The following is a 25,834-nucleotide window of genomic DNA, read 5'->3' on the forward strand; positions in this document are numbered from 1 at the left end:
CCCTTCTCCTCTCTGCCTAAGATATTTCCAATAATCTAAATCCATTGTTTTGTGTTTTCTATTTCAGGAGTTGTAATTAGAATCTGAGAGGCACTGAAGGATATGCCAGGATTTTCTAATGTCATCTTTGTTTTCTGACTTCTTTATAATTAATAAATAACATTTCTATAGCTGAGTGTTTATGTGGTTTAATGTAATTCCTTAACATCCTTACTGATGTTCTGAACTTGGACGATTACATCTAAGGCATCCCTTGAATGCTCTTAACTTGGGCCGCTAATCTCTGCCCAAGTGTGGCCCCTTCAGGGATGCTGTGGTCGTCAATGTCCACGAGGGGCTGCTTGAATGGACGCTTGAGTCTGGGGTGCCCTTAAAGGCACTGAACTCGGACCGCCGATCTCGTTGTTTGGATGCCCAAGTCCGGCCCCTTGAAGGAACGCCATGTGCAGCTTCTAGCCATCCTTATAACCCAGGATGAGAGTCACCTCTTCTTTCTCCCTGGGCACCAGCAGAACCAGGAAAGGGCAGATGCTGCCTGGCTAGAGCCCAGGGCAACATTTAACGCCCAAGCCTCTTACCCTAGAGAGGTGAGTATGGGCCAGGCCTAGATTGGTAGCTTGAATTGTACTATTAGATAGGTAGCCTGAATTGTAGAATGGGTGGGAGGTGCAGGCCCTGCATTATTGACTGTATATAGTACTGTTTGTATTTTTAATTCCTACCCTGAATATGGGCAAGGCCTACATCAGTAGCTTGAATTGTAGAATGGGTGGGAGGTGCAGGCCCTGCATTATTGACTGTCTATAATTATGTTTGCATTTTTAACTCCTGCTGCCAGGTGGATACATTGAAAAAGAGGGTCAGGTGGTCTGCGACGGGAGGAGATGATGTGAAGGCTTGGCTTAAGGCCACCACGGCCACAGCCAGTCTTCCCACCAGTGCGGTCATGTTGTTCTGAATTTGGCATTCTCCCGCTGCATCTGCTGGAGGACTGATTGGACTCCGGTCCATCCCTCCACAACAGAAGTGTTGTAACCTTGCTGCTGTTCAATCAGGTTGGTCATCATGTTGTTGGCAAGCTCATCCAGGCAGATGATGTGCATGCCAACCTCTTCCACTTGCTGCTCTACTGGAGTCCCCTGAAGTCTTCACCGGCTGTGTTTGAGGGGTGTCCTCCGGAGGGGTGTCCTCCTGCAGGGTCAGTGTCCAAAGTTCCTCAGGCTGCGTCTCCTCGACCAGTTCAGTCTCAGTGGGAGGGTTCTCATCTGTTATGTCAGGGAATTCAGGCATGGAAGAAGAGTCTGAATCTCCTTCCACACCCTCAGACATATTGTTTGTGCTCCCATTGCTTGCCTTTGCAGCTGCAGGAATGGATAAAACAGTCAATAATTAGTTATGTTGATCGCTTAAACACAGACAAAGAAAAAAACGATGCAAACATGGTAGTCATTTTGAAAATTGTACCTTCTGGTCACCCTGAGTTACACCCATCGGGTGCAGTCACTCCATCCAGCTCCTCTGGGCACAGTGTTGAGAGGATCAGCCCATCCAGGGGAGTCAATCTCAGAGGACAAGCAGGTCCACCACCCGTCCGTTTTTGTGATGCCGCAATTTTTTCCAGCTTTCTCCTTCACCTCTCTGCAGGTGTCATGTCAGCAGTGCTAAATCTGCTTGACATCCCTGGTCTTGACCCCCTGGAGACTGACCTCTCGTGCAATCCGCTCCCAGATTTGCTTTCTGGTAGATTGCGAACACTTTGATTTGAAGAGCACCCTGTAGTTCTCACAGACGCTCTGGCAGAGCTGCTCCTTCTCCACATCAGAGAAGTGCACATCATGTACATGCTTCCGTGGAGGTTGGACACCACTGGGGCCCGCCTGCTCTTCCTGCACAGTTCTTTGTCTTTCATCCGGATGCAAGATTCGTTTTCTTCCATTCTGCTGTCCGTCCAGTTGACCACCAGCGTTTAGACCATTGTTCTCCATTTAAGTTGCTTGCTGCCGAAACAGAGACAGGAAACAAAAGTATTATAAACCAGTTATTGGCAATTTTAAGAACAGGAATGATACATGAGAAAACAGATAGGGCAGATACAGAGAGAGATAGGCCTCCAAGAGAGCATGGACAGAGAGAAAAACAAAGAAACACAGGTCTCCCAAAGAGCATGGACAGAGAGAGTAAAGCCTCTGAGAGAGCATGGACAGACAGAAAAACAAAGAAACACAGGCCCCCCCAGACAGCATGGTCAGAGAGAGAAAGGCCTCTGAGAGAGCATGGACAGATAGAAAAACAAAAAAACACAGGCCTCCCAAAGAGCATGGACAGAAAGGCCTCTCAGATTGCAAAAAAAAGGTGGGCTTTAATGGCGCCAAAAAATTGAATCACCAGCATAGAAGGATTGAGTGTCCTTTAAGAAGCTAATAGACATTCTTAACTATGCGTCGCAATATCGATTTCCAGGGGCCTGAATGCAAGGACATTTGAAAAGTGGATAAGAATGTCGGTACCAGGGGGAGGCCGTCCACCATTTATAAAGCATTTCCAAAATCAGATTGTCCCTGCATCCCAGTTCCCGGTATTATAAACATTCAAGCATGAGATGTCGATTGGCAGAATGCAATTTTATGAACGTTCGATTACTGGATGTGAGCCGGGCATACAGGAATAGGACGTCGATAAAAAGCGGTACTACACGCTGTTAAAAATGAAAAAAAATGTAAATGAACGGTTTCCAGGAACGGTAATGTAAAGACACTGAAAAAGGTTTAGATAGCCCCCAGACACTTTAAACATTCTTATCTACTTTTTCAATACCCTTGCATAGCGGGCCCATTGTAATTGATTTTGCGACGTCCTATTTTTGAACGATGATCCTTAACATGCTCTATCCTCAAACACTGTATTCAAGGATGTACATTTACTATATATGCCAAAAAATATATATATAATAAATATAATACATGTTTATATAAGTAGAAAGCAACCAGTTCTTACCTTTGGAAAATGAAGGAAATGAAGAGATTAAATAAAGCTCAAGTCACGTGAATTCAAGGGACCAGTTACCACCAGTCTGTAGCCAGTACAGGTCCAATTGAACTCGGCACAAAGGGGAAGTTTGCCTTTTGGCAGCAATTATATACCCTGCTGCTGATAGGATTGACGCACTTGCAGATAGGATTATGACCCGCTTGCTGATGTCACAGGAACAGTGAGGGAGCGTAACAGATTTCAAATATGCTTTTCTACTTAAAATATTTTTTTGTACTTCAATAATTGTATTACAGTTGTCAAACCATTTTTTTGATAGACAGACGCAGACTGATCACACACGCGATGCAATATTGAACGTCCGATGCAATAATAACGATGGTGCTATGGATGCTCTGTTTCGAACAACATGCGCCTTTTTTGCGCGTTTATTTCAGATTAATTTAAATATTGCATCCACGGTCCTGGAGAAAAATTGTGTGCATGTATAAACCGTGTGCATTCCTAATGAACGCAATTTCTCTGCGCGTCTTTTATACATCGGCTCCTTTGTGCCTTGTGGCGTTGATGTCACTCTTCTTGCTGTCTTATCCCTCAATCAATTTCTAGGGCTGTTGGTGCTATCCTTTCATTAATTTATATATTTGTTTAAAATATTTATTAATCTCTCTTTCATTGATTCTAAATCTTCAAATTAAAATACACATAGAATAAAACAAAGAACAGCAATCTGATGACAGCAAATTGTTCTGTCTAAAGGGAAACTGTCACCTAATAGATGAATGCATGAGGAAAACATTAATGAAACAACAGTTTACACAGCAACAAGTTCCATAATATCTGTGCTTGCGCAAAAGCCTGAATGAATAATTATGCCTTTAGGATTTTCTGAAAGTCTTTATACATGGAAATGCCCAAGAACATCAGGTAGTACATCATAGACAATGCCCTTTCTCATGTTTCACAAAAATGTGAAGCACGAAAGGAAGGAATGTCAAGAAAATTTCTTCCAGAGGAACATAAAGCATGAGGTGGAACATAAATCTTTAATGCGGAGGCAATACAGTTTGGGCTTTTATCATTGAGCGCTCAATGTATTAAGGTCAACATCTTAAATTTGATGCACCACATAACTGGTGGCTAATGTGAAGAGAATATGGGTGAAATATGGTCATTTTGCTATGTACCTGTCAGCATGCAAGCCATAGTTTTCTGTCCTGTTTGTAATGCATTTAACGTAGATGCTGGCAGCCCAATATAAACAGCATTACAATAGTCCAAACTAGTAATAATCATGACCTGCAACATTGTTCGAAAGTATTCAAAACTCAGAAAAGGTTTTAATCTCTATAGCAGTCATAGTATGATGCCTCACTTTGCACTCTATGCCTCGGGGTGTTGCTACCACTGTTTCTGCTACCATATCCTTCCCCCTATACCTTGCAGTACTGATGCCAGTCTTTGCTGCCTAATCCCTTGCTTTATGTCTTGGGGTATTCTTGCCACTGTTTGTGCCGCTTTCCCATTTTTGGATGCCTTCTGGTTTTCCTGCCACTCTTCTGCCTTTCCCCCTCATGGAACTTCATGTCGTGGTTGTTGGTGACCTTTGCCTCTCTGTTTGTGCCTTTGAATGTTCATGCCACTTTGGTACCCTTCGGTGCTGTTTAACTATTTTGGTGCCATGGTGTATTCATGACACTCCTGCTGTTGTCCTTTGCCCCTCTTGTAATTCCTTGGGGTCTTCTTGACACTATTTGTGCTGCTTTGCTGCTCTGATGGTGCCTTAAATTGTTCATGCCAGTCTTGTTGGTGCCCTATTTCCCTCTTTCAGTGCCTTAATATCTCCATGCCACTGTTACTGGTGTACGTTTTTCAATTGTGAGCAATACAATACAAAACTAGAACCACTAATTGTTTCATTTTATTAAGAAGGACATAGATAAGTAAATTTCAAAGGACTTGTGATGAGTAAGAGTAAAGTACTGTGATCTTTTGTTAAATAATAATGATATACATTTTAAACATACTTTTTGCAAACCAACTTACTTCTTCTTTTTCCAACATCTCCTTTGGAGGTTGCAGCTTCATTAAGAAGAACCATTCCCATAGTGATAGCAGCATCTGCAGTTGTTGTCAAGGAAACTGTAGCAACATGGATCCCTTAAAAATTCAAAGCAGAGCATCTGCAACCTAAGATTTTCATTTTCTATGAACCAAATATGTCAAAAATGTTCTTTTCCATAATTTATAGACTTAAAATGTATGCAAAATGTAGATCTACAAATCCATAAAAATCAAGATAATCTCTATTGTATAATTTGCACTTACAGTACTGATCTACTTTCCAGATGTCACAAAAATCTGCACATTGTTTATTACAATTAATCAAAGCAATTAAAACTAATACATTTGAAGGGTGTTAAAGGGCTCAAGCATTAATTCTAAGTTTAGATAATTATGTAAACTTTATAGAACTTGTAAGAAAAATGACTTTGAATCTTGAAAACAAGATAATTTTTGTAATAACAGCAAATTTAACCAAGAAAATGACTAAATGATATCATTTAAAATCAACTGATCCTAACAAAAACATGAAATGGTAAAATAACTAAGGTCCCTTGTTTCTAAACAATCTCCCTAAACAATAATAAATGAAAGATTACAGTATGGCAATAAATATCATGCAAAATTATCCATCGTTAGTAATTATATAAACTCTAGAAGGTCAACTGAAAAGAAGGTTGTTAATACAAACAAAAACACACTTTTAAATGTTTGTATGTCAATGCCATAAGTTTAAGAAGTAAGAAGGGGGAGTTAGAATATATAACAGTGAATGATGAGATAGAAATAATTGGCATCTCAGAGACCTAGTTGAAGGAGGATAACCAATGGGACAGTGCTATATCAGGGTACAAATTATATTGCAATGACAGGGAGGATCAACTTGGTGGGGGTGTAGCACTTTTATGTTCGGGAGGGTATAGACTCCAACAGGATACAGATCATACAAGATACTAAATGCTCAGTCGAATCTATAGGGGTAGAAATCCATGTGTGTTGGGTTACAGTGATAGGAGCATACCATCGCCCTTCTGGCCAAAATGATCAGACAGATGATAAAATGCTAAGAGAGATCAGGGAAGCTAACTAATTTGGCAGAGCAGTAATAATGGGAGATTTCAATTACCCAAATATTGACTGAGTAAATGTAACATCAGGACATGCTAGAGATATAAAATTCCTGGATGGAATAAATCACTGCTTCATGGAACAACTGATTTAGGAACCAATGAGAGAGGGAACTATTTTAGATGTAATTTTTAGTGGAACGCAGGATTTGGTGAGAGAGTTAACAGTGGTGGGGCCACTTGGCAATAGTGATCATAACATAATCAAATTTGAACTAATGACTGGAAGGTGGACAATATGTAAATCTACAGCTCTAACAGTAAATTTTCAAAAGGGAAACTTTGATAAAATGAGGTCAATAGAAAAAAAAATGAAAGGTGGAGTTGCAAAGGTTAAAAGTGTATAACAGACATGGACATTGTTTAAAAATACAATCCTAGAGACACAGTCCAGATGCATTCCACACATTAAGAAAGGTGGCAGGAAGGCAAAACAATTACTGGCATGGTTAAAAGGTGAGGTGAAAGGATATTTTAGACAAAAAAACATCCTTCAAAAACTGGAAGAAGAATCCATCTGAAGAAAATAGGAAAAAGCATAAGCAAACTATAGACCAGTGAGTGAGACTTCAGTGCTGGGAAAAATAGTGGAAACTATTCTAAAGAACAAAATCACAGAGCATACAGAAAGACATGGTTTAATGAAACACAATCAGCATGGATTTACCCAAGGCAAGTCTTGCCTCACAAATCTGCTTCATTTTTTAAGGGGTTAATAAACATGTGGCTAAAGGTGAACCGGTAGATGTGGTGTATTTGGATTCTTAGAAGGTGTTTGACAAAGTCCCTCATAAGGGGCTTCTAAGGAAACTAAAAATTCATGGGATAGGAGGTGGTGTCCTTTCTTGGATTACAAACTGGTTAAAAGACAGGAAACAGAGAGAAGGATTAAATGGTCAATTTTCTCAGTGGAAAAGGATAAACAGTGGGGTGCTTCAGGGATTTGTACTTGGACCGGTGCTTTTCAATATGGGGCGGATTTTCAGAGCCCTGCTCGCCTAAATCCGCCCAAATCCGGGTGGATTTAGGCGAGCAGGGCCCTGCGCGCCGGTGAGCCTATTTTACATAGGCCTACCGGCGCGCGCAGAGCCCCGGGACTCGCGTAAGTCCCGGGGTTCTCCGAGGGGGGCGTGTCGGGGGCGGGCCCGGTTGTCGCGGCGTTTAGGGGGCGTGTCGGCAGCGTTTTGGGGGCGGGTACGGGGGCGTGGCTACGGCCTGGGGCAGTCCGGGGGCGTGGCCACGCCCTCCGTACGCGCCCCCAGGTCGCGTCCCGGGAGGCGTAAATCCCCTGACAAAGGTAAGGGGGGGCTTAGACAGGGCCGGGTGGGTGGGTTAGGTAGGGGAAGGGAGGGGAAGGTGAGGGGAGGGCAAAAGGAAGTTCCCTCCGAGGCCGCTCCAATTTCGGAGCGGCCTCGGAGGGAACGGGGTAGGCTGCGCGGCTTGGCGCGCGCCGGCTTTACAAAATCAATAGCCGCGCACGCGCCGATCCAGGTTTTTAGCAGATACGCGCGGCTCCGCGCGTATCTACTAAAATCCAGCTTACTTTTGCTTGCGCCTGATGCGCCAGCAAAAGTAGGCCAATTCGCGCTATTTGAAAATCTACCCCCATATTTATAAATGAGCTGGAAAGGAACGAGTGAGGTAATCAAATTTGCAGATGTTTCAAAATTATTCAGAGTAGTTAAATCACAAGTGGCTTGTGATAAATTGCAGGAGGACCTTGCGAGACTGGAAGATTGGGCATCTAAATAGCAGATGAAATTTAATGTGGACAAGTGCAAGGTGTTGCATATAGGGAAAAATAACCCTTGCTGTAGTTACACGATGTTAGGTTCCATATTAGGAGCTACCACCCAGGAAAAAGATCTAGCATCATAGTGGATAATACATTGAAATCGTTGGCTCAATGTGCTGCAGCAGTCAAAAAAGCAAGCAGAATGTTAGGAGTTAATAGAAAGGGAATGGTGAATAAAATGGAAAATGTCATAATGCCTCTGTATCACTTCATGGTTGAGAACGCACCTTGAGTACTGTGTACAGTTCTAGTCGCCGCATCTCAAAAAAGATAAAGTTGCAATACAGAAGGTACCGTCAAGGGTGACAAAAATGATAAAGGGGGATGGAACAGCTCCTCTATGAGGAAAGGCTAAAGAGATTAGGGCTGTTCAGTTTGGAGAAGAGATGGCTGAGGGGAGATATGATAGATGTCTTTAAAATCATGAGAGGTCTAGAATGGGTAAATGTGAATTGGTTATTTACTCTTTCGGATAATAGAAGGATTAGGGGGCACTCCATGAAGTTAGCAAATAGCACATTTAAAACTAATTGGAGAAAATTATTTTTCACTCAAGGCATAATTAAGCTCTGGAATTTGTTGCCAGAGGATGTGGTTAATGCAGTTAGTGTAGCTGGGTTTAAAGAAGATTTGGATAAATTCTTGGAGGAGAAGTCCATTAACTGCTATTAATCAAGTTGTCTTAGACTAGAGAATAGCCAATGCTATTACTGGCATGAGTAGCATGGGATCTGCTTAGTGTTTGGGTACTTGCCAGGTACTTGTAGCCTGGATTGGCAACTGTTGGAAACAGGATGCTGGGCTTGATGGACCTTTGGTCTGACCTAGTATGGCAATTTCTTATGTTCTTAATATTTAGTAGGCCAGTTAGTGGACAAGTTATCCAGCTAGGTTTAGCCAGACAACTTTGTCCCATATATCCAGAGGGAGAAATATGCTGGTGAAAATACGAGCCTAAAGTTATATGGTTACATATAGCTGGATAATTAAACAAACCTAACTATGTTTCAATATAGCCATTTATATTTTTTAGTTATCTGGCCTTGTAGGGCCATACCTTGATTCTTTCAAAAGATATCCAGGTAAGTACCACTTTGGATAAAAAAAAGAACTAAAGGAGTCTATAGCCCTATTTCCTCTATCCCCCCAACTAATATTAAAGTTGCCCTATTGGGCCTTGTATCCCTCAGCCTACATCTCATAAATAGAAAGAAGTCCCATTTTGCTGAGAACCATCCCTTTCCACCCCCTCCTCCCGACAAGCCCCTTCTTCAGATTAAAAAGCACAACCAAGGCCAGGGCTTCCCATGTCCCCCCCCCTCAATGTTAATTAGGACCTTGTGCACACCCAACTCCTTCTGGACTGTACCTGCACTTCCTGAGGCCTAAATATCCCTGCAGGTTTGGAAATGGGGTCTGCACTTACTTCTAGTAATAGAGGCATAAATGGAGGGTAGTTTGTTTCCAGTGCAGCTTTGTCATAAGCTGTGCTGGACCTCACCGGAAGTAAGTTAATGCAGACTTTGCTCTCGGCAGGGATTTTTAGGGTTCGGGAAATGGAAGAGGGTCTGGGAGGGGTTTGGTGTGCAGCAGGGTCCTAGTTAACTTTGTGTGTGTGTGTGGGGGGGGGGGGGGGGGGGGGGGGGAATGGTAGGGCCTTGCCTTGGTTGTACATTCTAATCTGAAGAAGGGGTCTGTATTTATGAGATGTGGGGAGGGGGGGTGTAAGGCTCAATAGGGCATCTTTAATATTAGGTGAGAGGATAGAGGAAATCAGACCATAGGCCCCTTTAGTTCTTTTTTTTATTTGGTCAAAAGTGCTACTTAACACGGATACCTAGCCATACTTCTGAGTTATCCATCTAAATATGGACCTCTAGAAAACTAAGAAAAAATTTGAATTCAATTATCCTGACCATGGTATTTCACATTTTCTTTAAAGCAATGTCAAAAAATAAGATACTTTTTGAGAAACAAGGAGGATAACTTTAAAAGAATTGTGCACAAGTCCATAAGTGCACATAAATGATAACACGTAACCATCTGCGTGAATCTTAAATGCAGAGTGTGCAAGTGTGCACTTCACATAAAATACATGTGATTTTAACATTTACATATAGATTTTTGTTTGTGTGCAAATTTGCACATGAATCATCCATGTGCATGCTTCTGCAACAGGCAATCCTGGTTATTCTGGGGCAAGTTATTCTGTGATATCATCAGTCTGCCAGCTGAACTTCACCTCCAAAAAAATTGATAGACTGGCATCCCTGGTGGTTCATGAGAGCGAGCTGTTCCCCATCTCCAGAGTGAGGAGAAACCTCCAGGTGAACAAGCAAGTCTGGAAAGGTCTTCAACATGCATCTAACCATGAAGCAGCATACCTACATGGGGTAAGCAGAATGTGGAAAGTAGAGGTGGGAACTGCTTAGGGTATGCGAGGGGTATCACTAAAGGGGACTATAAGGAATGGGTGGGGGATGCTTAGGGTGTTTGTGGGGTGAATACAATCAGGGGCCCCAATGTGGCCTACAGGTAGGGCAAAAGTCAATAGGGATGTATGGATACAGTAACAGATGTAAATTTCATTTATAGCATGGTCAATGTACTTGTGTTGCAAATGTAATAAAATGCAAAAGTAAAATTGTAGGCAAAGATAACAAGGAATAACTTAAACCAATAGTTACAAGTATAGTAAAGGCCCAGTTATGATGTAGAACTTCCTCTGGGATATGTCATACATTTAATGGTGGCTCCAATAGCAGAGAAATCCAATGTCCTTTCAGAAGGGAGAAATTTGGCCCTGTTGTATATATCCTGTTACTTCCCAAAGTTGTATGCTCTCTGTTGTACCAGATATATCTCTTTTTAATTAGAAATTACCTTACAGGGTCTGCCCAGCTTGCTACTTTGTGAAAAGGGGTATCATGTCAGTTCATTGAATGTTCCTGTTCTGGTGTACTTTCTGCCCTGGTGGCAGTATATCACTTCTAGGTATATTAAAAGAGTGCAAAGAGACATGCTATTCATTCCAGATGTCAGTGGGAAACATACATACATACATACCAGAAAGGGAGGAAACAGTAGCAGCTACAGTACACACTAAACTTTGTTTTCCTATTTCTCTGTATAGAGTAAAGACCTCATGGAGAAGGCCTGGGAGATGCACCGGAAGAGTGCCAAGGCGGGATGAGGCTGGAGGTAAGTTTATGATATGGCCATCAGGGAGAATTTTACATGGTCTGTCTTTTTTCCATCACCTCCCACACTACTGGTCTTCCACTCGGCAAGACCGTGTCTCTACCTTGAGCTTTAACAAACCCTCATGCTAAAATACTTTGACCTTGGCATTTCTCTCTGTCATGGGCGTTGCTTGTAATTCACCCTCAGGCCTAGCTGGAAGCTTTTCAGGTTTTTAGAACGCATTCCTAAATTCATTACTACTTAAATTTTATGCTCCCTGTCCTAGTCACACCTATACACTATATGGTGCATCATGGCCCTTGACACTTTGCTATGTAGACCATAACCCAATGCTAATTACTTTGTCACGGAGTCTTCCTCTGAGCCCATATCATTAGTGATGTTTATGTCACACAAAAATCTGTTTGTTTTTTTATATTAATTGTGCTGTACATTCTTAAATATTATTGCAATATTTTTTGTGATAAATTTTGTCTAAGATTATTTTGTAAACAAAGGGGCGGATTTTAAAAGGGTTAACAGCGTAAATCCTCAGGAATAAGCGTGTAACCCGCTCCTGTGCGCGCCGAGCCAATTTTGCATAGGCCCGGCGACGTGTGCAAAGCCCAAGGACGCGTGTATGTCCCGGGGCTTTGTGAAAGGGGTGGGGTGGGGCGGTCCAGGGGTGGGGCGGGGCGGGACTAAGGCCTCCAGCACAGTGGCCGTGCCGGGGGATCATGCGCCGGCAGCCAGCCGGCACAAACAAGTTACACCTGCCAGAGGCGGACGTAACTTATAAAGTAAAGGTAAGGGGGAGATTTAGGTAGGGCTGGGGGCGGGTTAGATAGGGGAAGCAAGGGAAAGGTGGGGGGGGGGGCATAGGAAAGTTCCCTCCAAGGCCGCTCCGACTTCGGAGCGGCCTTGGAGGGAACGGGGAAAGCCATCGGGGCTCCCCTAGGGCTCGGCGCACGCAAGGTGCACTAGTGTGCAACCCCTTGTGCGCGCCGACCCCGGATTTTATAACATGTGCGCGGCTGAGCGCGCATGTTATAAAATCGGTCGTACATTTGTGAGCGCCGGGTAGAGCGCACAAATGTACCCCACATGCGTATGTTTAAAAATCCGGCCCTATATGTACAATTTGATTCTTGAACATTGCTTTAAAGAAGATGTGAAATACCATAGTTTTGGTTATTAAATTTAAAGTTTTTCTAGAATCTATCCTATACATGCTGGAATTCTACCATTGTTTTGCCTCCAATAGTCTCCACTGAAACTTTGTGGCTGATGCAATAAGGTCACGTAGAAAGCAGGCGCTGAACAGTCAGTACTCGCTCTCTTAATGCGTGCATGGTGCCCCTAAGGGGGGCGCCATGCAATATTAAAATTAGGGGGTTGCGTTAGCAATGAGGCACTAGGGTTGCGTGTGCGACCCTAGTGCATCCTTGCAAATGGAACCCAACCTCATCTTGAAGGGAAGGCGCTGGCTTGGCTTGTGGGAGCGATCGGACTCCCTTCTACAGGAACTGTCTTGATTTGTAGCCGTATTCCGGCGGAACTTCGATGATCCTGGGTGGCATGCTGTGGCAAGCACCAGTTTGTTACACCTTGGTCAAGGTCAAAGAAGCTTATTTGACTATACAATTGAATTTTGGACTTTAGCTTCTGAACTCGCTTTGCAGAAAGACTGCCTACGAGCTATCTACCTGGATGGACTTTCCCCGCAACTGAAGGATGAGCTGGCAGTGCAGGAGCTCCCTTTCTCTCGAGGATCTTATAGACCTGATGGGCCAAATTGATCCTCATCTCCACTGGGAGAATCAGATGCCAAAGAAGCCCTCTCGGGTTCATTCCCGTTCGCCACCCACCACCAGTCCTGCCTCCGGTAGGGTCTCTATTGTGGCCAAGATGGAAGAGCCCATGCAGTTGGGCCATGGGCGGCTGTCCCCGGAAGAGCACCTCTGACGGAGACAAACAGATCTGTGTCTGTATTGCGGAGCACCCGGCCACCATCTACAGGTCTGCCCAGTCCCGGCCTAAGTTTAGTTGGAGTCCTGAACTTGGGCGCAACGTCACCGGCCCCTTAGTTATCTGTACCTGTCACCTTGATCTGGGACTTCCGGTCCTTTCCAGTTCTTGCTTTGGTGGATTCCGGAGCAGGAAGCAATTTTATCCTCAAGGATCTAGTTCAACTACTGGGTATAAATACCCATCCTCTGGAGACCTCCTTGTGCATTGCTTCCATCTATGGAGAACCGCTACCCAGTCGAATATACCTGACCACAGAGCCAGTTCAACTTTATACTGGTGCCCTGCACACTGAAGAAATTTAATTACTGGTACTGGAGAAATCCATTCACCCAGTAGTCTTAGGACTACCCTGGAATCCAAGATTGGCCACAGTCCGTGGGTCTTAAGGCACTTGTTGTACCCCGACTCAGAGAAAGAGTGCTCCGGTGGGCATATGACTCGAAGTTTTCCGGTCACCCAGGACAAGCGTGAACCTTGGTGCTGCTCCAGCGGTTCTTCTGGTGGCCCACTATGGTCTCTGACGCTAAAGCGTATGTCGATTTCTGTAACACTTGTGCTCAACAAAACCCCCCGGTCGGTCGTCCCTGAGGTTTGCTTCAGCCACTTCCAGCTCCCGAGGAACCATGGACCCACCTATCTACGGATTTCATCGTGGATTTGCCACCATCTAAGGGCCATACAGTCATATGGGTTACAATAGATTGATTCTCAAAGATGGACCATTTTGTCCCCCTACTGGGCCTACCATCTGCTCCCGAGTTGGCATGCCTGTTCTTTCAACACATCTTCAGATTGCATGGCCTACCCAAGGACATTGTCTCCGATAGAGGTCCACAATTTGTTGCCAGATAATGGCGTGCCCTTTGTCATAAATTTGGCATTAACATCAGTCTAATAACAGCCTACCACCCTCAAGCCAAAGTACAAGCTGAGCGTATAAACCGCACCTTAAAGGCTTTTCTTCGTGCCTATATAAACGATTGTCAAGACAATTGGTCTGAACTCCTTCCTTGGGCGAATTTTCCCACAACTCCCATATCTCCACTGCTACAGGTATGTCACATTTTTCCATCGTCTATGGGAAGCAACCGCAACCACCATTTCCCATACCACTATCAGTACATTCTCCTGCAGCGCAGGCCACTGCTGATGCCCTCAAGGCATTATGGGAACAGACAAACCTTCATTTACGCCAAGCCGCTTCCTGGGCCAAGAAATCTGCTGACAGTCGCCGACGCTCGGCTCCTGAATTCCTTCCTGGCCAGAAAGTCTGGTTGAGCACTCGGTATATCCGGCTCAAGATAACTTTTCAAAGGTTTGCACCAAGCTACATTGGACCTGTCCCAATCAGTCAGCGCATCGGACCAGTTACATATCAGGTTTGGCTGATGTCTATGCTGCGAATCCACAATATGTCCAGCGAATCTCTTTTAAAACCAGTGGTCCTATCCTGGCCTTCACGAAAGGCTCCCAAGCCATCCCCATTGGTGGCTGAGCCTGACACCACCTATAAAGTCCACGAAGTTCTCGATGTCCGCCGTAGGATGCGCCAGTGGGAATGCCTCCTTTCTTGGGAGGGTTATTGCCCTGAAGAAAACTTGTGGAACCAGCTCGAAACATCCAGGATAAAACCCTCCTCCTGCAATTTCATCGGGCTAATCCAGGCAACCCCAGACCTCCAATGGGGGGGGCATAAGGGGGGGGCACTGTTACGCCTGCCGTCTGTGGCAGACCCATGGTGCAGCCCCCTCACTTCTCTCCAGTGACTTCAATGCCTGGTTCCTCGTCTCTGGTGGCGGCAGGGCGCCGGCTCCGTCCTTGATCCACCCCTGGTGCCTCCGGCTCAGCTACAGACCCTGGTATCTCCAGTCCAGCTACCACTCCTGCTGCTCTGCGTCGGTCCCCTCTGCGTGGCCTACGGAGAGATGCTGCTACTCGATGCCACACCCCTCCCTAGGCACACACGTGCGTATCACTGAAACCTAAGTAGGGATTGTGGAGGGAATCGAGCTGCGGCCCCGGATGATGACGTCAGCGGAGCACTGGTATATAAGCCCAGGCTCCGCTCCCTAGCTTTGCCTTTGCAACAGGTCTCCTCGCTGGTCGAGTACTCGTTGCCTCCTGAGAGATTTTTCTTTTTCCTGTGTTCCTGATAAGAACATAAGAACATAAGAAAATGCCATACTGGGTCAGACCAAGGGTCCATCAAGCCCAGCATCCTGTTTCCAACAGTGGCCATCCGATCCTCACTAACTCCTGTTCCTGGTTTCCTCGTTCCTGTGTTCCAGTTCTTCAACCTACCCTCGGATTGCCTTCTTGGATCTTGACCTCTGCTTTGCCTGACCATGCCGTTGACTTTCTCCAAGCCCGGAACTCTGCTTTGCTGACCACGCCGTTGATCCAAGCCGGGAATTCTGCTTTGCCTGACCATGTTGTTGACTCTCTCCAAGCTCAGACCTCTGCTTTGCCTGACCATGCCGTTGACTCTCTCCAAGCCCGGACCTCTGCTTCGCCTGACTACTCCGTTGCCTTTCTCCAGACCCAGACCTCTGCATCGCCTGACTACTCCATTGCCTCTCTCCAGACCCAGACCTCTGCTTTGCCTGACTACGTTTGACTATCTCCGCGCCCAGACCTCAGCCTTGCTTGCCACCACTTCCAGATTGCCGCCAGCCCTGATCAAGCTTGCTCTATGATGCCTCTTCAGCCTATGTCCTGGACTTGGCCTATTCAGGCTTTGGCCTGCTCTTGCTCGGGCGCTCCCTGTCTGACTTTGTTCCTTTGGCGCCCGGGTCTCCGGGACTCTACCTTGTCCAGTACAAGACTGTACCATACCTCTGCTGCTGTCTCTGGGCTGACCTCTATCTCTCCATCGATGAAAACATACGAAGGCCCACCTAAGTCCATCTGGCTTTGGCACCCAAAGGCTCAACCTGCGGGGAACGAGGGCTGGTATTGGTGAAGCGCCAGCCAGCCTCCGTCCATCAGCCCACTTCGCCTGCCGATGGTGGGGACCCGTAGTACCCTTCCCACGGGTCGCGTCAACCCCACCTTGGCCCAAGGGTCCACTTCCGGTGCAACATCTTCCAGATTTATCTTTAGGGATCGGTTTTATTTCTGCTTGTTTTAGCCATTGTGGAACAATTCCTTCTGTGAGAGAGTGATTAATGTTGTGACTACAGGGGTAATAACACAATTAATTTGTTTCAAGGAACTGGAAGGAATAGGGTCTCTTGGTGTATGGCGGGTTTAATCTTTGTGATTATTTGGGTTATTTCAAGATTTCTCTTTCAAATGTGGACCACTTCGGTATGCCTTTTGGATTACTGGTTGCTACTGCTGCAGGACAGGTGGTGAATTGAGCTTTGATGTTGTTATCTTTTGACTATTAAGGATATGGCATATTCATTGCAGCTATCTATTGACAAGTTGTAGTTTATATGGATTGTGGAAGATGGGTCCTTAATTAGGTATTTTATCACATGGAAGAATAGTTTAGAGTTGAACATAGCTCCCTGGATCTGTTTATCATAATAGTCTTTTTTGTTTTTGCTTTATTGGTCACAGATCAGTCTTTTGTTAGGTGAGTTTTATAATTTTCTAGGAATTCATCTGATTATCGTTTACACCATTGTTTATCAGATTTTCCAAGGAGCTGTTTGGCACGTTTTAGTTCTTTATTGTATCAAGGTTTCATTTGTTTCAAGGATATCTTTTCTATGTTGAAAGTTTTAGTCTGGACGGGACTGAGATTATCAGCAATATCGTTTACAATTTGGTCCCAGGATTCAAATGCTGAGGTGGCATTGGATTGCTGTAGATCTTGGAACTACTTTTCTAGCGAATTGGCAAGTGTTTCAAGGTCGATCTTTTTTTCTGAAGGTGAAATTAGGCTTAAAAAACTCACATTTTGCAATCCACAGTAAAGGGAGATATGCCTGTGAAGATAGCTCTAGATAAAAAATTGTATATGACCCTAGGGGAAGCCATAAAACCCAGGACATAGGGTTACATATGCAAACAAGTAGCATTACATGTGTATATGCTATTTTATAAATGTCATGAGTATGCATGTACATTTTATAGGTGGAAAAACAGGTGGGCTAGAGGTGTTTCAGGGCATGATTCAAAAGTACTTGAGACAGATATTATTTTTTAAGAGATAAATGCATATGCATTACCAAACTTATTGTACATTTTTATACCTGTTAATTGACGTGCAAGTGAAGCTGGACTTGTCTGCAATTGTTTTGGTGGGAGGTGGGAGGTCTGGGTGAACTGGTGGGGGATCAGGGTGAAGGGCTACAGGGTCTAGGGGAACTAGAAATGGACTGGGTGAACTGGTGGAGGTATCAGCAAAATGGTGATTTTCAAATCTGCACACAAGAATTTTCAAAATGGTATACGTGTATTTTTTATAAAATTACTGCCTCTGCATATAAATACATGTTATAAATACATGTTATATTTTTCCCCACCTAAAATATATATTTAATTTATTTATTTATTTATTTATTTATTTGTTTGTTGTGTTTTGTATACTGTCATTTGGTTTCGCCATCAGAACGATTTACAGTAATCGGGAAATGTGTTAGATAAACATTATCACAACATGCATAGGTTTATAAAACAAGTAAAGTATACTTTTTCTTGTATTGGAAATATTTGTGCACACTGAAACATATACACATAATTATGGAGCAGAAATATGCAGTATTTTATAAATTGTATAGTTCCCGCCACAGTTTATACAAGATTAGCAATGATCTCATTGCATTCATTTATGCGCGTAAAGCTGTACCATGGATTGGTTTGAAAGTTAGGTTCCCTGTAAACAGATGAAATTCTTGTAAAGGTACATCACTCAGATCAAGAATTGTATCAAAATCATTTCTGGTTTGATTTAAGAGATCTTTGAGAGATCAAGTATTCTTCATCCCTCATCTCCTGTTCCCTTCAGGACAGAAAGAAAGAATGGGAAGAAGAGGGGCTGGATTAGGGAGCAGTGCCTCTTCTTTTACCTGCTATGTCTGCTATAGCCTCAGCACTCTCATTTCCTGATCCTTGTAGGCTGTTTAGGAGGGGAGGTTCTGGAGCAGAACCGAGAGATAGCTGAGATTGAATTAAAAGGTGGGAAAGCTTCAGGAATGTCGATTGTGTGGCACATTATAAATTATGTGGTAACAGGCTAATTATATAGTTATATATATAGTTTCTCCAGAACCACACAATTGCAGAAGCCTAGGGGCACTAGTCATACTTAGAATGCTGAAAAACTGAACAGTGATACTGTGACTGTCCTCTGCCTGGCAGATGCTCTTCAAAGGACTGTCAGTTGGAGCTAATAATGGCTATTCTCATCCCCCTTCTCCAGCCATTCAGTTGAATACCTACTTAAAGACTGATTCAATCATCTCAATCAAACTATACACAAAGACAGACAAGACTGATCCAGTGGAATACACATTTATATTCCCCTGTGAGGTAGAATAGAGAACCTATTGCCAAGGGAGGGGTAGTTACCACAGAAGAAATAATCTTACAATTTTTGTGAGTCCTCTGGCCTGGAAGGGAGTAAAACAGTGTCCCAGAAGCCCCCCCCCCCCCCCCCACAATACCACACCCAGGTCTCCCCACACAGATTCTCTGAACAGTAATATTTCCCCTCTGTTCAGCAGATCTAAATATACATACAACAGGAGTAAGAGTTTACAATTTTTACTGAAAGCAAATAATACAGTAAGAAGAAGCACTGGTATCATGACACCCACATGTAATAACAGAAAACAGGAAAACCTCAACCCTCTGATGCACACTTTGCACAACAGTCAATTATGCATTAGAATCATTCACTTATGGCAACTAGCTGATTACCTAATTGATCAATTTTAACAGTAAATATAACAAAAGTACTGACTGTATCTCTGAATGTGCACATAACTTTCATCACTGGGGCTCATATTGGAATTCCACAGTCACAAGCCGGGGCTTTATTTTCTTGTCTTTTATATACAGCCCTCCTCAGATCACTCACTATTCTTAATCTTCAGCTTTGAGTTCTCTAGAATCAAATTCCCAACTTGACCCTAGCTCCTCGGTGCATATCCCTAGGCAGCATAACTCCCGCTTTAGTAATATATTTAAGTTAGAAAATGCTGGCAAACCTTAGCAGAGCGGGGAGGGGGGGGGGGAAGAAGGTGGGTATTTTTCTCCCTTTCTCACAGAGATGTCTCTCCACTCGAACAGGCAAGGGTAGAGTCCAAGGATACCTTCTAACTGGCACATGCCCTGCAGAGAAATACCACTCACTTAGTTATTGTTCTCTCATGGGTTTGAATGCAGCAGATACTTTGTCGTATAAGGTGGGGTAGAGGCAGGCACTCCCCTTAGTTCTCTGGATTGCTGGAACAGCTGGTAAATAGCTCTTTCAACCCTACCAAAGCAGGAACAGCTCTGTCTCTCTCACACACAGGCCAATGCAATATCGCACGCTCAGGTCAGCGTGCTGCTAAACACGCAGTTGGTCACGCGTTTTGGATGTGTGAGACTTATGCCCGATGCAATACCGGGATAAGCACATCCAAAACACACATCCAAACCACCGCATAGCTAATAGTGCTCATCGCATGTAAATTCCATGTAGATGAGGCTATTAGCTATTATCCTGCGATTCAAAAAATTCCAGCGGGGCCATTGCGCCCATTTTAATGCGGCAAATTTAATGACAGCCCGGGAGCTGATGTTAAGGCATGCCGCGCTCAAGAGCTCAACCAAAAAAATAAATTTCCAGCTTTCTGTGGTTCCTCCTATTAGACTGTCAAGATAAGAAGTAGGAGGAACCACAGAAAGGAGAAGCATGCAAAAAATAAAAAGTCTCGAAAAAAAATTCTGGGAGTCCAATACACACATACAATATACACAGTTCAGGCCAGTAATGGGAGTAAACAGACGCTCATATTGAGCTTCCATTTTACTAACCTGCACTGACAGACATGTCTCCTGGATGCCTGATGCCGAGAAGGCGCTAGGGATGCTCAATTTCCCCATAACCTCTTTTTTAATGAGGCAGCTCATTAGCCTACTGCATAGTGCGTCCGGGAGACATGGATGGGCGCGCGTGAGGAAGGTGAGCACTCAGTCAAGAGTGCCCATTTTTTGCGCGCTGATATTGAATCAGCCGGAAAGTGTAGCAAATCCTCCCTCTTCTCTCAGCTGCATGGGAAATTCAAAAGTCAAGCCTGCACTATTTTTTTCTTATCATAATTCATTACTGTAGGAGTTCAATAGCTCCCATTGGCTCCTGGGGTCAGGTGACTCCTTGTTTTTCTTTGCAGCTTCTCTCCTCCCTTCCAGCTCCTTTCTTTAAACTCCTACCTTCCAGATGATTTATTTTGCCTGTTAACCCTTAGATGATAGGTTCTGCAGATAGCAGGTCACAGATATAAAATAACTGTTTTAGTTCCAGTTATTTTTCTCAGCCAGGACAAGTAACAGGTTGAATGCTGCTCACTTTAATTCTTTTTCCTGGTGCTAGGGGAAATTAGAGACTCCAGGCTAATCAAAACAAGTTTGAAACACCACTCATAGAAGGGAAACACTCCAGTTTGGCTTATTGTCCCAGTTCATAGTTCTGGTATAGCAAAAGCTCAGGAGGACAGGAAGGCAATCTTTTGAAAGTCGGGTCACACATTTGAAAGGTGGAATACCTAACTAACGACTGATTTGAATCAGTCGGGTTTCAACTAATACGCTGCTGTGTGTGAAGATCTCTATAAACATACTAGAGGAAGAAAATTTGTACACAAAGAGACCAGAATAAAAGACAGAGACCAACACAGAAATTCACAGACATTCAGAGAAAGAACGCACATAAAGAAACCACCAGAGAGAAGCCAGAAGTTCAAGAAAGAAATTCATGCGAGACCATAACTGAGAGATCTGAGATAGACACACATATACACCATCACTGAGAGATCACCACACAGGATTCCTGCAGCTGGACATCACGAAATACCCTAGCCATGTGCTAATATCTGGGAAATGTAAGTTTAAATGATTTTAGATTCAGAAAAAATAGTATAAAACAACACTATCAAAAATATTTTCTCCTGAGGTTCCCAGACAAGATGCAGGTATATAAAAATAGCAATACACTGTAAGACATGATATTGTTGTTATGAACTGTATATGCAATTTGCAATCTTGCTTCCCACAATCCTTCAATACAGGGTTTAACATGCAAATAAACAAAACATTATCTATTTACATTTTATTATACCTGCCATCTTATTAAACATCTAACAGAAAGTATCATTCTATCATACTGACTGATTTTACAAACTTTATAGGAGCCAACACAGTGGTAGAATTCAAGCATGTATGAGGTAAGACACAAAGGGGAACATTTTCAAAGGGTTTAGCTGTCTAACTTTGGAAGTTAGGCAACTACATTAGCCCCTTTGGAAACTGAGGCAAAAAGATGGCAGCGCCAAGGGTAGGATTTCATCCAGGGAAGCAAATTAGCTGCTTAGGTTCCTAAATGTAGATATCCTTATAGCAGGCTAGAATCTAGACTTAGGTGAATTTTAAACTTAAAATTAAGGTGCCTAAGTTTTGCAGAACATTTCTGATTGGTTTGCAACACTCAAGGATTGGCATTGCCTATCCCTGGTTTAATATAATATCCCTGGTTTACAGCATGCTTTGTAGATTTGTAAAGTTTCCTTCTTTCTCCTGGTTTTAAAGACCATCTTTTTTTTAGATTTATTTTTTACTTCTTGATTGAACCACATGGGATTTCCTTATCATTTCTTTTTCGCACAAGCGTGGACACAATTCTTGGAAACATTTTGAAAAGTTTTTTAAATGCCTCCCATGGTGCTTCAGTGTCTTTTTCAAAGAATTATACATTACAACATATAGGAAGCAAAGTAGGGTAGAAACTTAAAACTGGATTTCTTAAAATGTACTAAATTATTTTTTTCATTGCTTTTTCTGAAATGTTGTGATCACTATTCTCTACGGAGTGAATTTTCATAGCATATATGCATGTAAGTGGCATGTATACACACATATGCTATTTTATAAATGCTCAGAGTATGCACATATCTTTTTCATGCATACATTTTACCAGTGGATAAAAGGGATGGTCTAAGCATGTTCTGGGGTAGGGTTCTAAAGTGCAGGTGGTAGTTGCTTTTCTTTAAGAGGTATACGCATATATATTACCAAACTTATACACGTTTACATTTGATAATTGACTTCTGTAAGTGAAATCAGGCTTGTGTGTTTGCATTGTTTTGGAAGGGAGGACTGGGTGAAACGGTGAGGGTTCAGGATGAAATGCTAGAGGATCTAGATGAACTGGAGAAAGACCTGATGAACTGGCAAGGGTATTAGTAATCTGGTGATTCCAAGTATACGAGCAAGTAAATACTTTCAAAACAGTATATATACACAAACTTTATAATATTGGGTATTTATTTGAACATTAATTATTTTGCATACAAGATATGTACACATAGGGGCGGATTTTCAGAGCCCTGCTCGCCTAAATCCGCCCAAATCCGGGCGGATTTAGGCGAGCAGGGCCCTGCGCACCGGTGAGCCTATTTTACATAGGCCTACCGGCGCGCGCAGAGCCCCGGGACTCGCGTAAGTCCCGGGGTTCTCCGAGGGGGGCGTGTCGGGGGCGTGTCGGGGCGGGCCCGGTCGTCGCGGCGTTTAGGAGGCGTGTCGGCAGCATTTTGGGGGCGGGTACGGGGGCGTGGCTACAGCCTGGGGCGGTCCGGGGGCGTGGCCGCGCCCTCCGTACCCGCCCCCAGGTCGCGTCCCGGCGCGCAAGAGGCCCGCTGGTGCGCGGGGATTTACGCCTCCCTCTGGGAGGCGTAAATCCCCCGACAAAGGTAAGGGGGGGGCTTAGACAGGGCCGGGTGGGTGGGTTAGGTAGGGGAAGGGAGGGGAAGGTGAGAGGAGGGCAAAAGGAAGTTCCCTCCGAGGCCGCTCCGATTTCGGAGCGGCCTCGGAGGGAACGGGGGTAGGCTGCGCGGCTCAGCGCGCGCCAGCTATACAAAATCAATAGCCTTGCGCGCGCCGATCCAGGTTTTTAGCAGATACGCGCGGCTCCGTGCGTATCTACTAAAATCCAGCTTACTTTTGCTTGCGCCTGATGCGCCAGCAAAAGTAGGCCAATTCGCGCTATTTGAAAATCTACCCCATAGTTTATAAAATTGGTAGAGAAAGTATGCGTTTTCTTGTCTTGCAAATTTACAAAAGTTATAGGAGCCAGCACAGTGGTAGAATTCAAGCATGCATGAGATAAGACACAAAGCGGAACAGCCGCACTGTTGAATATGGTTGGCTATCTTAAAGTTTGCTGGCTAACTATATCCAGCTAATTTTAGGACAGGTTTTTGGCCTGACCAGAATTAGCTGGCTAAATGGGTGATGCATCAAGCCGCGGTAGTGCTTTAACGTGTGTTATATCACGCATATTGTGCGATATGCACAGTATTTTGCATCTCCCCACCCAGATTCCCTCCCCTATTACAATAACCTTCTTTACATGCGATTTGCATGTATGATTCATTAAAATGCATGCAAAGGTCGTCATTACTAGTCAATACAATATAAATATTTTATCGTGGCCCACCGAGAAGGTGGTCATTTGTGATAAAATAACTACACCTATTTGAAATGTGTTAAATGTGGGTCTCGAGGCTCCCGCTGCACATTTAAAGCAACAGGAAAACAAAAATTGCGGCAAATGGGGAGGTTGAGTGGGAGTCAGTGCTGACCCCTGTCTCAACCCAGAGCTACCAGTTGAGGTGGTCCCGACTCCCCCAAAATGTTAAAAATTTTAAAAAGGCATGCACAGCAATAGTCCCAGCCCCCCTTTTCCCCTTCCCCAAAGCACAAAAGTCAAATGTGGCCCTGGCTGCTAATCCCAATCCCCCCATCCCAAATTGACAGAGATGGGCCCTTCCTCCTGCCCCCACCCTCCAAATGACAGCAATGGACCCCACCCCCCATAGAGATATAAATACCTATCTAGGGTGAGGGCATTATGGCTAGGTTCTCTCTCTCTCTCTCTCTCTCTCTCTCGTGTAAAGGCGGTAGAGAAGTACATGTGGCAACAGTATTCTGCATGCTGCACATGTACTTTACAAAATGAGGTCATGTTTATTGCTGCATGTGCATTCCTTTTAAAATTTACCAGATAGACCTCAACTCCACAAGCTGCTGCAGCTTCTAGGCTTCTCTGAAACAACCATACCTCCTCAGTCTAGCTCTAGGATACCACTATCTTCTATAGGCCTGGGAAATGATTTCTGCCAGATCACTTTATGGCTGCTTCTCTTAACCTCTCTTCTCACTCTCCCCAGCTGCTTTCTACTCTATCACCTTTCCTCAGGTTATCATCCTACCTCCTGTGGTAGTTCTTTACTTCTCACCATTGGTTCTCTCTTGTTTTATTAAAATATTTTCGATCAGCGCGTATTTAGAAAACAGCACACATTTGAAATTCCAAAAGAATACAAGTGAAATATGTTTTTGTGCATAGTGAATATGGTCAATCATTCTTTGTGCACTATTGTTTACACCACTGACAGTATGCAGCTTTGGCTGCAAAAAAAAAAACCATGTAATTGGCACATTTCTCAAGACTGGTTACAGCATGCAAAAGATATTGGGTACTTTGTCCAGGGCATAAGTGAGACATCTGTGAAAACACGGTGGCTTTATAGAGGTGTTAAATCTCTCTTTTTATGTCTACTGTTCATGCAACCATCAATATAAAGGATACTCAACAATAGTATAATATGAGACTCTGCAACAAATTGAGCCTGGCTGCTTCCATGTATGTAGCTCTGTAAAATAAGAAAACAAATCAAGCATTACTTAGTAATATCAACAAAATCAGTTGGATGATAACACAGATGGTATATTGATGAACTTAAATTATAATTGGGAAACATTGACTTAAATCAGTATAAGGCCAATATTCAAAAGCCATTTAGCTGGATAACTTATAAGTTATCCATCTAAATGGCAAGTTTTGCCAAATTCAGTCACTTATCCAGCTAAATTATAGTCTGATAAATAATTAGCTGTATATAAAAGAGGCCTTCAAGGGATATTGCGGGGTATGCCAAAGTTATCTGGCTAACTTAGCTGAATATCAGTTATATCTGGATAAGTTAGCCGAATAACTTCAGACCGGCTTTAGAACTGACCTAAAGTTATTTGGCTCTGTGTGGCCGGATAACTTGCCACTTAACCGGATATCTTTGAAAGATATCTAATTAAGTCACAATCTTTAAAAAAAAACCAAAAAACAACAACAACAACAACACACCTGTGGGTCTCCAGGCCCAATTTGTACACTCCCCCCACCCCCACCAAAATGTCTGGTCCCCCTCCCTCTGCTGGCCCGGAGTCCTTCCAATCCCCTGAAATTTAAAAATAGATCATACAGTATATTGGTGATTGCCGGGTCCAACTCTCCAGCCCTCCCTTTCCTTCACCGCTAAATAATTCACCAAACATTGCTTCCTCGGCCCCCCCAACCCCCTCCATACCCATCATCCTCACCCCAAGCCCTCCCACCCAACCAGTACCTAAATTGGGGTCACCTTTTTAAACC

General features: G+C 43.8%; 1 protein-coding gene across 2 annotated transcripts in view; it reads right to left on the minus strand.

The window, feature by feature from the left end:
- Positions 1 to 25,834, minus strand: part of TUSC3 (tumor suppressor candidate 3) — a 248,904-nt gene that overhangs the window by 38,207 nt on the left and 184,863 nt on the right. For both annotated transcript variants that reach the window (XM_029587168.1, XM_029587161.1), the window contains 2 exons: positions 24,995 to 25,058; positions 5,035 to 5,109 (listed from right to left, as the gene is read on the minus strand). In XM_029587168.1, coding sequence (XP_029443028.1) covers positions 5,035 to 5,109; positions 24,995 to 25,058 — 139 coding nt within the window. The remainder of the gene's footprint in view (positions 1 to 5,034; positions 5,110 to 24,994; positions 25,059 to 25,834) is intronic.

Source organism: Rhinatrema bivittatum, chromosome 1 (genome assembly GCF_901001135.1).
Source record: "Rhinatrema bivittatum chromosome 1, aRhiBiv1.1, whole genome shotgun sequence".
Taxonomy (NCBI): Eukaryota; Metazoa; Chordata; class Amphibia; order Gymnophiona; family Rhinatrematidae; genus Rhinatrema; species Rhinatrema bivittatum.